The 13,778-nt window shown below is 34.4% G+C and overlaps 1 protein-coding gene across 21 annotated transcripts in view; it reads right to left on the bottom strand.

The window, feature by feature from the left end:
- Positions 1-13,778, bottom strand: part of RYR3 (ryanodine receptor 3) — a 245,220-nt gene that overhangs the window by 179,453 nt on the left and 51,989 nt on the right. For 16 of the 21 annotated variants that reach the window (XM_029998543.2, XM_029998586.2, XM_029998547.2 and 13 more), the window contains exons 3-6: positions 11,484-11,591; positions 2,889-2,900; positions 2,507-2,581; positions 1,434-1,512 (exon numbers count right to left, since the gene is read on the bottom strand). In XM_029998543.2, the coding sequence (XP_029854403.1) occupies positions 1,434-1,512; positions 2,507-2,581; positions 2,889-2,900; positions 11,484-11,591 (274 nt within the window). The remainder of the gene's footprint in view (positions 1-1,433; positions 1,513-2,506; positions 2,582-2,888; positions 2,901-11,483; positions 11,592-13,778) is intronic. The other 5 variants (XM_029998571.2, XM_041121214.1, XM_029998637.2 and 2 more) reach the window with 1 other exon arrangement.

The raw sequence follows: 13,778 nt of genomic DNA, 5'->3' as shown, positions 1-13,778 counted from the left end.
AGAAACACAGCTAAGCATTCCTTTTATGTGTTGCTTTTTATATCATACCTATGTGTACAAGGGCCTTTTTGTATATGTACAGTTAAGCAAATACCAGTGTAACTACAGATATTAGTTACAAAACCTCATGGGCACAAGCAGGCACATGCACAATAACTCTGAAAAAAACTATGAAATTATAAAGACATATTTCACTGAAACTATTTTCAGAGAGAGAGAGAACACATACATTCCTTTAATCAACATGCCTAAAGAAGATGGTCTCCATCTAAGGCAGCAACCAAAGATACAATCAAGTAATAGGCTGCTGATATCTGTGAGACCATCTTCTGTATGGCTACAAACAACTGAAAGACAAACTTCACTCATTCAAAACAGAAGGTCATGTAGATAATCAGAGTCACCTGAAAAGAAATTTTCAAAGACCATAGTCCACAAACATTTTAACAGCTACATTGCCAGTGCCTCTCCATCATCAGTTAGTTTACTTTTATTTTAATTTATTTTCAAAATAATGACAAAACAACAGAAAGCACAGGTTTTATATTAATACAACTAGCATTTCTTTATTTGAAGCTTCACATTAATGAGGTGTGTATATAGGTACTTAGATTTTCCCTTCAAGATGTATGTCTGTGCCTGGGTACTACAGGGTCACCTGTTACTTTCTGATGAGTACTCATCACTTTCAGTAACCTTTAACACTATGTATACAGCAGCACATAAACCTATTTGTGGCTCTTTGTGGCTGAGTTGCTTTTAAATTAATTTAACATAGCTCCCAGTGGCATCTCATAATTTATATGTGATTTCATGGAAGCACTTTTTTATTTTTCTTCTCTATATTTCTGTTAGCAGCACTGTTACTGGCAGTATTCCCAGAAATCTATTGATTAGATTTTAAAGGTTTCTCGTCATTTCTTGTTTGTGTCATATCTCTTCCACTCTGTCCCACTATTATATTGCTCCATTTTATGCTTTTATTTTTCTTCAGCTCTTTTAGCAACGTGCTCATTACATTTTTTCTGTTTTCCTGCATTACAAGTTACGTACTTCTTTTGTTGCATGGTTACAATGTATATTGTGAATGCACCGATATATGGCTTTTCCATACTCTATTTCTATTGAAAGTGACAAGCCATACAAATAGAAGACAAATGCATCGAATTTATTTTATTCAACAGAAGTTTTTTACTTTGACCATTATCACCACTCTTATTGCAGTTGTGGTAACTCAGTTTAATTGCAAGGCACTCTCACATTCTTACACAAAGTCAGTAAAATTACTGAAAGTCATCAGTATTGACAGTCATCATTTACTTTGTCATCTTATTTCTAATGAACACATAAACACAACGTTCATAAGCTTACAGTGCCATTAATCTCAACGCCTCTTCTAAAAACAGAAATGCGTGACATTTTCCTTGCCATACCTGCTGCATTTTCCCGTAGTCCCACATCAAATGCAAGTTTATCCGTCTGGGATCTTGATGATGTTAAACATGTCAAATACTGCAAAACAGCGTAGTTATTGAAAACAAAAACCCAACAGTATCCATTAACACACATGCCAAATTAATACATTCACATTACTCCATCTTACCATCAGCCTGTGTTTATTTTTTTTTAAATTAGTTAAGCATGTTATTTGTATACAAGCTCTTCCTGACTTTAAAACATCAAAATCCTTTTCCTCTTTAGCACATACTTCTCTGGGTAATTTAGCTCCTGCCTTCCAAAATTTCACATAGTTGATCAGATAAGAACAGGCAAACATCTTATTACAGCGTTACTGTAGTAAGTTTGCTTCATGAAAACATAGCAAACATACCAAAAGGCAGTAATCATACTTGCAACTCTGGTATATCAAGGCAACTACAATTTGTATGGTTCATAAACATAAATACCAGAGTTTAAAGACTAATGTAGAGTTTTCTAGTACAGGAAAAAGGAGGGAAGATGTTTTCTTGACTTCTCATTTCTTCAACCTCCTATTAGGTATACTTGCATGGGCCCTAATAAGTCAAAGATCCAGAACAGTTAAACTTTTCCAGTTGTACAATGTAGTGACACAAAATTTTTACAAGGTAGCCTGAAGATAGCATGTTTGTGGGCATAGTCTCTGGGAACTACGGGATGTTAAAAGCAACACCTTATTTTATAAAATAGGATGGAAAAAATAACACGTCACAACAAATTCATTTGCGATAGCAACAACTTGCTAAAGGAATTATCATTAAAATGGATTCCTTAAGGACCCAGAAATAATCCATGGCTAAAAGAGCTTTTCAGCTACATTTCTGAGTGAAATGGATTGAAGAATCTAAATTTAAAATATAAGGGCCACTTCCATTGTGTTGAGACACCATAAGCTATTCAAATTTTTTTATCTAGTGCAGAAGAGAACTTAGAACATTCTTCCAAATTTATCTATTTTTTATTTTGATAAAAAGACATTTATTTGAGTTTCATGTTACTCATTTTGTGAAAGTCCTCTTTCACTTACCATTTCACTAAACGAATGTCGAAGTAGTATAGCATGGCCATACAGCAGGGTTCTGTGACCACCCCCTTGAGCTGCCTACACAACATGACAGAGAAGGTCAGAACTCCACTGCACTGCATGGACTACCATCAGAATTATGTAACAACAAGAAGAGCTACTACAGTTCAAGTAATAAGTGCAAATATTCAAGCAAATTATGAAATGCATATGCTGGGCAAAGATCATGATAATGAAGCAGCTACAGCAATAGCCAAATATCTGCCAAGGGAACAAATATTGTTCTTGATCAAAGACTCTTATTGTGACCTAATTTTTTATTATAATAAAGTAAAAACATAGCATTTTCAAAAAAATGTTTTCAATTAAATAAGATACTACTTACCTTTCTTATAAACTTTTCAGAGGCATTAAAAAAATAATAATAACGTAAGTATATATACACATACACAAACTGAAATCTGAAAGAGAAAAAATGCACCTAATGCCCAGAATGGTTTAAGCACATACTAAGGATATCTACTTGCTAGGATTAATGTTATCTTAAGCATTTACCAGATTCATTAAAGCAACTGCATCCATAATTTCAACAAAGCAAAGTTTTGAATTCATTTTGAATTAGTTTTGAATGTGGAAATTTATGACAAGATCAGGGAGAGGCAAAACTGGGTTCTCCATACATTTCCTTTAGAGAATTTGGCACGCATCTTTTGACCTCCTTTTCGTGACCACACAAAAAAAAAATTTCAAGGGAAAAATCTTAACAGGTTACCTATGGCACAACGGACAAACAGCTTTATAGGTTTTCAAGTCTGCCTCTCTCATCTGCATCTATCATCTTATTTCCTAGTTATTTATAAATAACAAGCCTATTCAAATTTAAATAAATAATATAACCAAGAAATTAAATTCTTGATTTATTGTGGTGCCCTCCACCAAAACTGGATTTTTTTTTTTTTTGATCCTCGATCCCAGATTATATGAAGCACTTCCCTAAGAAAGTCATCTCCAAATTTTGCAGAATTATGGATATCATGATTAATGTTAATACTAATTATACTATGGTGGGCAACATTATACTTCACTTTTTTATCTCAGTCCAGATATTAACATTTGCACCTGGTAAGTCTTGAGTAATAATAAAAGGTCTAACATCAGGATCCTGATAACAAGTTAGAAATTGCTGATTTATGAATAACTAACTTCTCATGTAATTGCTTGAAACTGTTCTCACACACACAGAGAGCTTTTTTTCCATTTAAAAGAGCATTTACTTTATGGTCTTCTTGTTTCAGGTATATTTAGGCAATCATTAAATATGACAGATGATTCCCCAAAATATAACTTCAGAACAGGGATCGTCTCTAGTACATTATGTATCGCTAGAAAGGACTGCCTTTAAGGTCAGTTCTGTTCCTTGGATTCACGTGGAAGGGACCAAGATAATTAAAGGTAGTTCCCGGAACTCAAATAACAGTTATACATGTGTAGGCAAATGATTTTGCACTCTATGAACAATACATTAGTTAAATCACCAATAAGGTCAATAGGTTTACAAGCTACGTACAACTTGTGTTGTAAAGAACCCCACCTTAGAAGATCTCAAGCTGAGGAAACTACTACATTCTGTGGCTCGACATAAAGAATACTTAATACTAATTCAAAGGATTAAAAATGAAATTTTATTTGTCCAAACAGAAAGAATAAAAATCTAAAAGCAATTCAGCAGAGGTCTTTTATTACAACTGGAATAAAATAAAAATCCTGCTTCTATTTCTCTAGCTAATAAGAAAGACATTTAATAATCCTGCTTCTATTTCTCTAGCTAATAACAAAGACAATAACAAAGCAGGGATTTGGGACCTGCTTATGCTGGAACTTAATGCTGTTAACAGATAGTAGAGAGTCTTATGTAATTTTATGTAGTAGATTTTATTGAGAAATTTCTCAGAATTATATGGATACCATGTATAATCTCTTTCACAATATGATCCATATAATTATGTAAAATTTCTCAGTATACCCAGTAGCAAAGTTAAAAAAAACAAACAAACAAAACAACAACAAAAAAAAAGCCCAAACCACCACAAACTCCTGGATAATGATTTTTGGATCTACATAGAAAATTGGAAAAAACTGGAGACAAATATAGGATAGTTTTCGCTGGTCATTCAGAGAACACAGCATACTTTCAGATATCATTATAGAAGGCTGATCAGAAACAATGAACAAAAAAATTTCAAGAGCTCCTCCAAAATATGTCATCCATAAAAAATAGTTTTAATAATATATCCCACAGGAACTTATCACTGCTTGGGGAAGAAAACCAGAAAAACGTCATGTGACAGTGTATATAATAACTGTTTTATAAATTACAACTTCTTTTTAACCAACAAGGAAAACCTTAACAGCAAAATCAACTATAATTACAGAAAGGTTGTCAGAAGAAAATTACACGTAGCTGGTTTGTAACATATATATGTATACTGAGAAGAAGCAATAAAACACCTTGTGCTATTTTTTTACTGAAAGCTTTTAAGTGAATCACTTGTAATTTTAAGGCTGACTCATTTAAAAAAAAAAAAAAAAATATCAAATAAGCTATGTTCTTCCTCTAGAAAAACCTGAAACTAACAGCACAACTCTATTCCAAACAAAATTTAGTATGGAAAGCAAACCATTGAATGGAATGATAGACTGGTGGAACCAATAAAAGATTAATGTTAATTATATGAGGCCAAATTCTATTCTTAGCAATGCCTTTGTATTGAGAACAGAATGTAAATGAACATTTTAAGATGTGCATTCCTACGTTTCATGCTGTCATTTTTCTCAATGTATATAACAACTATTAAAAGACAGCTTTTTGTACTATTCATCTCAAAAATATCTTTTTTGGAAATCTAGTTTAGAAATAGTTATTACCATATCAATTTGCTTTCATGGTGCCAAAGATAGTGCCTCGTAATACAAAATATTTAACTCAATCGGTAGTTATGATGTGTCTCAAAACAGAATCAGTTAATTGTAACTTAAAAAATAACCCATCCATTTTACAAACAGCTTGTTGACAGAAACTAATTAAGAGTCCACCTCTGAATATAACAAATCCTTGTGGTTGTCCTGGTTTCAGCTGGGATAGTGTTAATTGTCTTCCTAGTAGCTGGTACAGTGCTGTTTTGAGTTCAGTATGAGAAGAATGTTGATAACACTGATGTTTTCAGTTGTTGCTAAGTAATGTTTAGTCGAAAGTCAAGGATTTTTCAGCTTCTCATGCCCAGCCAGTGAGAAAGCTGGAGGGGCACAAGAAGTTGGCGCAGGACACAGTCAGGGCAGCTGACCCAAACTGGCCAACGGGATATTCCATACCATGGGACGTCCCATCTAGTATAGGAACTGGGGGGAATGGGGGCAGGGGGATCGCCACTCAGGGACTCACTGGGCGTCGATCAGCAGGTGGTGAGCAAATGCATTGTGCATCACTTGTATATTCTAATCCTTTTATTATTACTATTGTCATTTTATTAGTGTTATCATTATCATTATTAGTTTCTTCTTCTTTTCTGTTCTATCACACTGTTCTTATCTCAACCCACGAGTTTTACTTTTTTTCCCAATTTTCTCCCCCATCCCACTGGGTGGGGGGGGAAGTGAGTGAGTGGCTGCATGGTGCTTAGTTGCTGGCTGGGGTTAAACCACAGCAGTGATCCAGAAAGAAAGTTTCTTCCATTATTGTTCAGGTTTTCATTTTTTATTTCACCTTTCCTATTTATATGAACTGCTGTGTTCGCATTACAATTTCCCCGATGGATGGTAGTTTCGAAATAAGTATGGCACAACAGACTACATTTTCTTTTTTGTTATCCACTGCCCCCAAAGCAACAGTACAATCATTTTTACTGAAGAGATTATTTGTCCTCTACTGCCAATCCCAAATATAAATATTCATGTATTACTACTAATCTCATATTAAATCTTCTGGCTAAGTTTTTGGGTAAATATTTTTGAAATACTAAAAATTGTGTTACGGCTTAGGAGTCCTAGAAGTTTTTAAATCAATCTTACTTTCTCTAAGCAAATGCTTTTTTCGTTAAGAGTTCCATTTTCTAGAAAGCAATGTAATTGCAAAAATCAAAAATTACACTTTAACCTGGAGAAAACAGTGGAAAACAAGAGGTCAGTAACAACAAGGTCTGAAAATCATATATGCAAAGGCTGACATTGCAAGGTCAGAGGTGACAGAGCAGAACTCCAGTTTCCCTGAGCTGTGCCATGACATGGGCCAGTTAAAGACCTGGAATGCCGAATAAGACATTAGGTTGTGGTTATCCTGCCGCCAAGTTACAGAGAAAAATAAATGTTCTTATACTTCTCAAAAAGTAAAAATTAAGGAAGAATTTAATACCTGTGAATCAAACAGCACCATGTGACCACCCCCTTGAGCTGCCACCATTTTTTGGGCCCCTCCCTACAAGAAAGACATTGAGGTGCTGGAGCGTGTCCAGAGAAGGGCAACGAAGTTGGTGAGGGGCCTGGAGCACAAGTCCTATGAGGAGCAGCTGAGGGAGCTGGGGCTGTTTAGTCTGGAGGAGAGGAGGCTGAGGGGAGACCTTATCGCTCGCTACAACTACCTGAAGGGGGGTTGTAGTGAGGTGGGTGCTGGTCTCTTCTGTCAGGTGGCTGGAGGTAGGACGAGAGAAAATGGCCTCAAGTTGCGGCAGGGGAGGTTTAAGTTGGATCTTAGGAAAAATTTCTTCACTGAAAGGGTTGTCAGACATTGGAACAGGCTGCCCAGGGAAGTGGTTGAGTCACCATCCCTGGAGGTATTCAAAAAGTGAATAGACGGGGTACTTTAGGACATGATTTAGTGGGCATGGTTGACGGTTAGACTCGATGATCTTAAAGGTCTTTTCCAACCTAAATGTTTCTATGATTCTATGTGATGAGAAAACGTTAACTGAAATATTGAAGTCTGAGTGCATATAATACACAGCATATCTTTCTACAGCACATCTCATCCCCATGCAATCTAAACAAGAAAGGTGGCTAAAAGAACGACAAATTAATATGGAATTAAAACAATTAGTGATCATAACACATCAATTTATTTCCCTTTCTCTTTTCAAGCTGACATATTTTTGAAATAGAATCCATATTTGTTATTTCACTATCATATTTATCTCTTAATTTATAAGATATAAAAAAGATAGAAAATATTTAAGGGATTTTGATTTATAAACTATAATAACAACTGTTTATTATGGTAAAGACTAAAATTTGTATCCGATAATTTCATGGTTATATCATTTAGTCTATACACTGTTTAGATGCTTTCCCAATTTGGTATAAAAGAGTTAATTCCTGAGACATATTCAAGAATATCTCAATATACGAAGTTACTCTATTTTGCTATTTATGCTGATGTATCACTTACTACCGTAGTTTAATTTTAATGCTGTACTATGAAAGAAATTTTTTAAATAGTAAATAAAATAATAAAATAATTGGTTTCATGCATTTGAAAAACAACCTAATGGAGGCCTACTGGACTACTATCACTGAAGTTTTGAGTATTAAATGTATGAATCTGCAACAATTCTCTTAACACATACGAAAATTTCTCATTAGAAATTACTTTATTCCACCATGTATACTATGCAAACAGTGTTCACAATGTATACAATACCTTAGGGCATTTTAAGATACTTTCTGTAGTTAATCCCAAACTGCACTTCTATAGACTTATGGCCACTATCCATCAATTATAATACAAAACACACCTCATGATTTTAGCCTGCTGACCTGCATAACTTAGAGGATTAAAAGAGCACAAAACAGACTGTAAGAATGCCCCTTCTATGCATGCATACATACATTTCTATATAAATATGGTTTACATACCTTGGTACTAAATGTGCTAAATACATATATCTCTTAATTGAACTGATATGTTTTCCACACATTAAGTAAAACAGAAACAAGCTTACTAAGAAAAAAAAAAATCAATATTCTTTAATAGAATGAAAGGTACGTATTGAAGATGGCATTATAAAATTGTGACAGAATAAAACTGTAAAGTTTCACTCTATCTTGTCAATCATTCTTAAATTGCAACCTTCCCTTCATTTTTTAAAATTTAAATTCTGCAACCATGTTATTCAGATAAAAACAAATCCTAGTTTTGAGTCATTTAATATTTACTGATCTGCATGAAATAATGAGGAATTTTAATCCAGAAGCATGCTAAACATCTTCCTAATTTTATATAACTGAGAAGCCATCTTGCAAAGTGAAATTTCTTCCTTCAGAAGTAAGAGACTCCATTAGTGTTAGTTTCACTGGGATGATATAAAGCTTTGGCAAATTGTTTGACTTCAAATGAATATTTTATAAATTAAGATATATATTTGACCACCTTTACTTTCATACTTTTAAAAAATAAAAATGTTTTCAAAACCAATTTTTTTTTCTTTCCTTATTACCTAGAGCATACAGTCTATGAAAAGTTTCAATAAGCAATCATTGTATAGCCAGTCACAGCCAGAGTTACAGTTAGATTTCCTGGGAAAAACAAGACTCACTCTTGGGTAACAAATTCTTAAGTAGTGCTTTGATGCATCTGATTTACAAATAGATAAAATGAAAAAGTGTTTTAAAATGGTGAATTGTTGCACAACAATGAAGAGACTGAAGAATGAATGGAGCTTATAATTCAAGAGAAAAAAAATACAAAAAATTTATTCTATAGACATTTTCATCTTTAAAAAAGAATATGTATTTTGAATGTATTACTTCTGCATAGACGGATATGACAGTGAAAAAATTAGCCTCAAGTAAATAAAAAACCCTTTTGATTCTCCCTTCTAGTGTATTTACTTAAATCATAGAATTCCCCTCCTCCCACACATTATTCTATTTTATTTTCTAGGATTGTACTAAAAAAGGAAGAAAATACTAAAACTGCATGCACAGTATATGAATCCCAGAAAGAAATCAAAAGCAATCTCTCATCATGAAACAAATTCACATAAATCTATATTTGATCCCCAAAGATATTATAGTGAAATGTTATCTTTAAGTAAATTTCTTTAGATAATACTGAGATTACTTGTATTTTTATGTTTGGTTTCTTCCTCAGACACTCATTTTTCGTTTTACTTAATGTGACAGTCTTAACTCTGTGTGTAAGTACAATAGAAGAAAAATTACAACTCAAAGAAAATACACAAGCTTTCTGGTTCTACATAAAATAAAAATGAAAACTGTCTAGCTCTGCAGATTATTTGCATCGTAATTAGTTGCCATTTAGTCTCATAAAATAAGTAAAGCCATAGAGTTTTATCATGCTCTGTTCATAAGAGAATAAAAGTTCAATTCAATTCAATTCAGTTGAAATTGGAGAGTTAGGGTCAAAGCAATCAAAGATAAAAGTCTTCCACCCAAGCTTTTGGACTATGCTGGGAAATCAATTAAAGCACAGCATCATAGAAGATAAGAGCAAGCTGATCTGATCAGGCAGCAAAAATCTGATAGGTATAGTAAACATCAATGCACAGACACTGCACGCAACCAGTTCAAGAATTTTCTCAACTTTAAGAGATGTACATGTGACCAATACCAAATTTAACTCTAAGTGAGAGTGAAATGCAGAAGATTTTTATTTAGACATGTTTTGTTGTTTTCATGGTGCCAGAAAGCAATTACAGAACCTGTCATAACAAATAAACATTGTAAAGTCTTACTTAATATTAATTTTTTAATAATACTTCACCCTATACATTAAGAAGTGGCATTTCCAGTTTTTTTCAGATTTCAGTTGTTCTCTGAATAGAAGAAAACAATAAAGGTGATGTCACATTTTATTTTAAATTCCTAAAACTTATACACATGAATATAACAGAGCAGTGACAAACTGAGTGGAGACCATAGGTCAATTTCATTTACTTTCAGAGAAACACCAGCTCTACTTAAGCCTATAGAACTAGACAATTCACCTGAATTACCTACTTACAAGCCATTCACAGATGCAACAGCAAATGTAACTTCTAAAACTTCCAGAAGTATTAGTGCATGGATGAGAGGTAAGTCTGTCTCATCTCAAAAACTAGCAACGAGGTTGAGCTGATCATTGAAAAATTATCATTGTTCACACAGATCATTGAAAACACAGGCAAATCTGTATCTGGGGTTTGGATTAGGCTTAATTTTTGCTTTTAACACCATCACCTTTTGCCAAAGAGCTTAGAAGTTCTATGAAAAATACAGTTCTTAAATAACTTTGTCAATAATAAATAATGTATAATAAAGTGCACAGGGACTTTTTGACGTCCTGATCGCTCCTGTGTGGAAGTCCTCTTTCAGTCATTCTTAGTATATCTTAGATTTGAAGTGATAATTCAATTGAAACTTTAGTAATATGAAATGCAAGCATAGTTACATTTCACTTTACTGCAAAGTCACTTTACACTATACTGTAAGCATTCCAGTAAGTATGCTTGTGCTAATATAGTAAAAGATTAAGAAACCCAAATAAACAGAATAGTTACATGATGAGAAAATTATTTTGCTTTCCCCATTAATAAATAGCACTATAATACAGTAATGCTTTTACGGCAATGATTTATGTTTCAGACAAAACCTATCTCATACTCTCCTTAGGTTCATAAAAGCCACACTCAGTCCAAGCGTTCTCTGATTCCTTTTTCAGTATCCAGCTCTGGACTGATGGTAATAAATGATCTCTGAAGATGATGTTTCTGGGTTTTGTAAATATTTTGAAAGACTAACTGCATCTGCTCCTCAATACTAAAGAGAAATGAATATGAGTATAGTAGTGGAGCAATAATGTCCTAGGAAAACAGGAAAACTGAAGAACCTGCTATGACATGACGGCCCTCTCCTAAAAAATCCTGGAGCAAAGAAAGAAATGAGAACAATCCATATTCAGAAATTTAATATTCTTTGATGTTAATTTACTTACACCTTCACTAGCATTATCCCCTGTGTTGGCCAGCATTTCTTGAAGAGCTCTGACAGATAGGGACTGTTCGAGGACGAAATTACAGATGCAAAGGTCCGGAGGAACATACTGTAAAATAAATTAAACAGTGTAAGAACAGATCAGCAGAGCAGATAAAACAGAATGAAAAGTGTATTTGAACACACATGTATTTTAATGTTAAAATCCATACTTAATGTTTACTCATTTGGTTTTGAGATACATGCTGTTTCCCTGTATGAAAATAATATAAATCCATTCTTCATCACTTGTCAGTGCAGTAACTTTACTTTTCCTAGTGCTGTATTCCTCACAGGAAAACGAAACATCTTCAGGTCCAAAATTGAGAAGTTTTTCTCTACATATTATTGCCTTCCTGTCCTTTAGAATTACACAGTGGACATTGAATTTGTTCCTTAATGTCACTGATAAAACAAAATAGAAGGTGTATGATCTTATTTGACATATAAAGTTGATACTCTGAACATATTTGTAGCTGTCACTAAATGGCAAAGATTCAGAACCTTACAATACAATAAAACTATTTTAGGAGATCTTCTCAATTGTTGGATCAATATGTCTGCTGGTTTTGAAACATGAAACTTACATTCACTTCAAGAACAGCATACTTTTTTTCAATTTATTGGCATCGATGTGTCCAAGGAAAGATGTGTCCAAGAAAAAAGTCTCAAGGGGAATCATCAATGTATATAAATATGTGACAGGAAAGTACAAAGAAGACAGAGCCAGACTCTACACAGTGGTACCCAGTGAAAGGACAAGAGGAAATTGACACAAATTGAAATACAGGAAATTCTATTTAAACATGAGGAAAAAAAACCTTTTGTACTGTTAGCATGGTAAACACTGGAACAGGTTGCCTAGAGAGGCTGTGGAGTCTCCATCCTTGGAGATATTCAAACCCTGACTGGACAGTGTCCTGAGCAATCTGCTCTGTCTGAACCTACTCTGAGCAGAGGGGTTGGAGTTGATGATCTCCACAGGTCCTTTCCAACCTCAATGATTCAGTATTCTGTGATGTATGATATAGATCATGGCTATGAATGAGCTTTAAAGTGGATATACACTCCTTTTTCTTCTTTAAAGTCAGTGTGACAGGAGGGAATAAAATTCTTGATAATGCTGAGTTTTACGGTGGTGGAAAGGGAAATGACACAATTCAGAGATTTCTAAACTTGCTGAAGTTAAGTCTTTATAGCAAGCTAATCAAGTACAGTCTTGGAGTTCCCACCCTTTGGTCTCTACTATAGACTATAATTATTTTCCTGTGTGTGTTTTGAAACACATTTTGGAAAAGACTTTTAGGCAAAAGACTTGACGTTGAAATTGCATATGAGAGACACAGAGAATTGTTACATATATTATTAAGGTAAAGTGAACTATTGCATCTTTCTTACACAACTAAATTTGTAAATAGCAAGTAGTTCATAATTACATTAACTGCTACAGGAACAACTTAAACTGTCATACTTGTCATCACTCATCTCCACTACAAGGTACTATTTGTTTTAGCATTCATTAATTGCATCTGTGTACATATACACACACACAACATTCTGTTATATAAACTCATACTATACATATATAAGTATGTGTGCATGTGTGTATGTAGCATGCGCACACAGATTGTAATTGGAAGTTTACTCTTAATAGGTTACATTCAAGGCGTCTCATAACCAGACACAGAGAGATAATGTCATTTTTCAGTTAAATGAATTACAAACGACACTAGGTTAGATTTTGTGTCTCATATTTGTTAGTAAAGTCTGGAAAGACTTATTTAGAATATTTTATTGCTATAAACATAAAAATCTACACAACATTAAGTAGTCTCTACTTCCCAACAAACCAGACAGGTAAACAAAACCTTGGAATAATTGTATTGGGTTTGTGTGGCAAGGTTTTGGTAGCAGGGTGGCTGTTACAGGGGCGGCTTCAGTGAGAAGCTGTTGGAAGCTTCCCCTGTGTCCGACAGAGCCAATGCCAGCTGGCTCTAAGAAGGACCTACCACTGGCCAAGGCCGATCCAAACAGCGATAGTGGTAGCATCTCTGGGATAACATATTTAAGGAGGGGAAAAAAGTCATGGGGCACACAGAAATGGCAGCTGGAGAGAGGAGTGAGAACATGTAAGAGAAACAACCCTGCAGACACCAACGCCAGTGAAGGAGGGGGAGGAGATGCTCCAGGTGCCGGAGCAGAGATTCCCCTGCAGCCTGTGGGGAAGACCATGGTGAGGCAGGCTGTCCCCCTGCAG

Source organism: Aquila chrysaetos, chromosome 2, assembly GCF_900496995.4.
Source record: "Aquila chrysaetos chrysaetos chromosome 2, bAquChr1.4, whole genome shotgun sequence".
In the NCBI taxonomy this organism is placed as follows: domain Eukaryota; kingdom Metazoa; phylum Chordata; class Aves; order Accipitriformes; family Accipitridae; genus Aquila; species Aquila chrysaetos.
The sequence above is the reverse complement of the archived record's forward strand: the minus strand, read 5'-3'. Positions and strand labels throughout refer to the sequence as shown.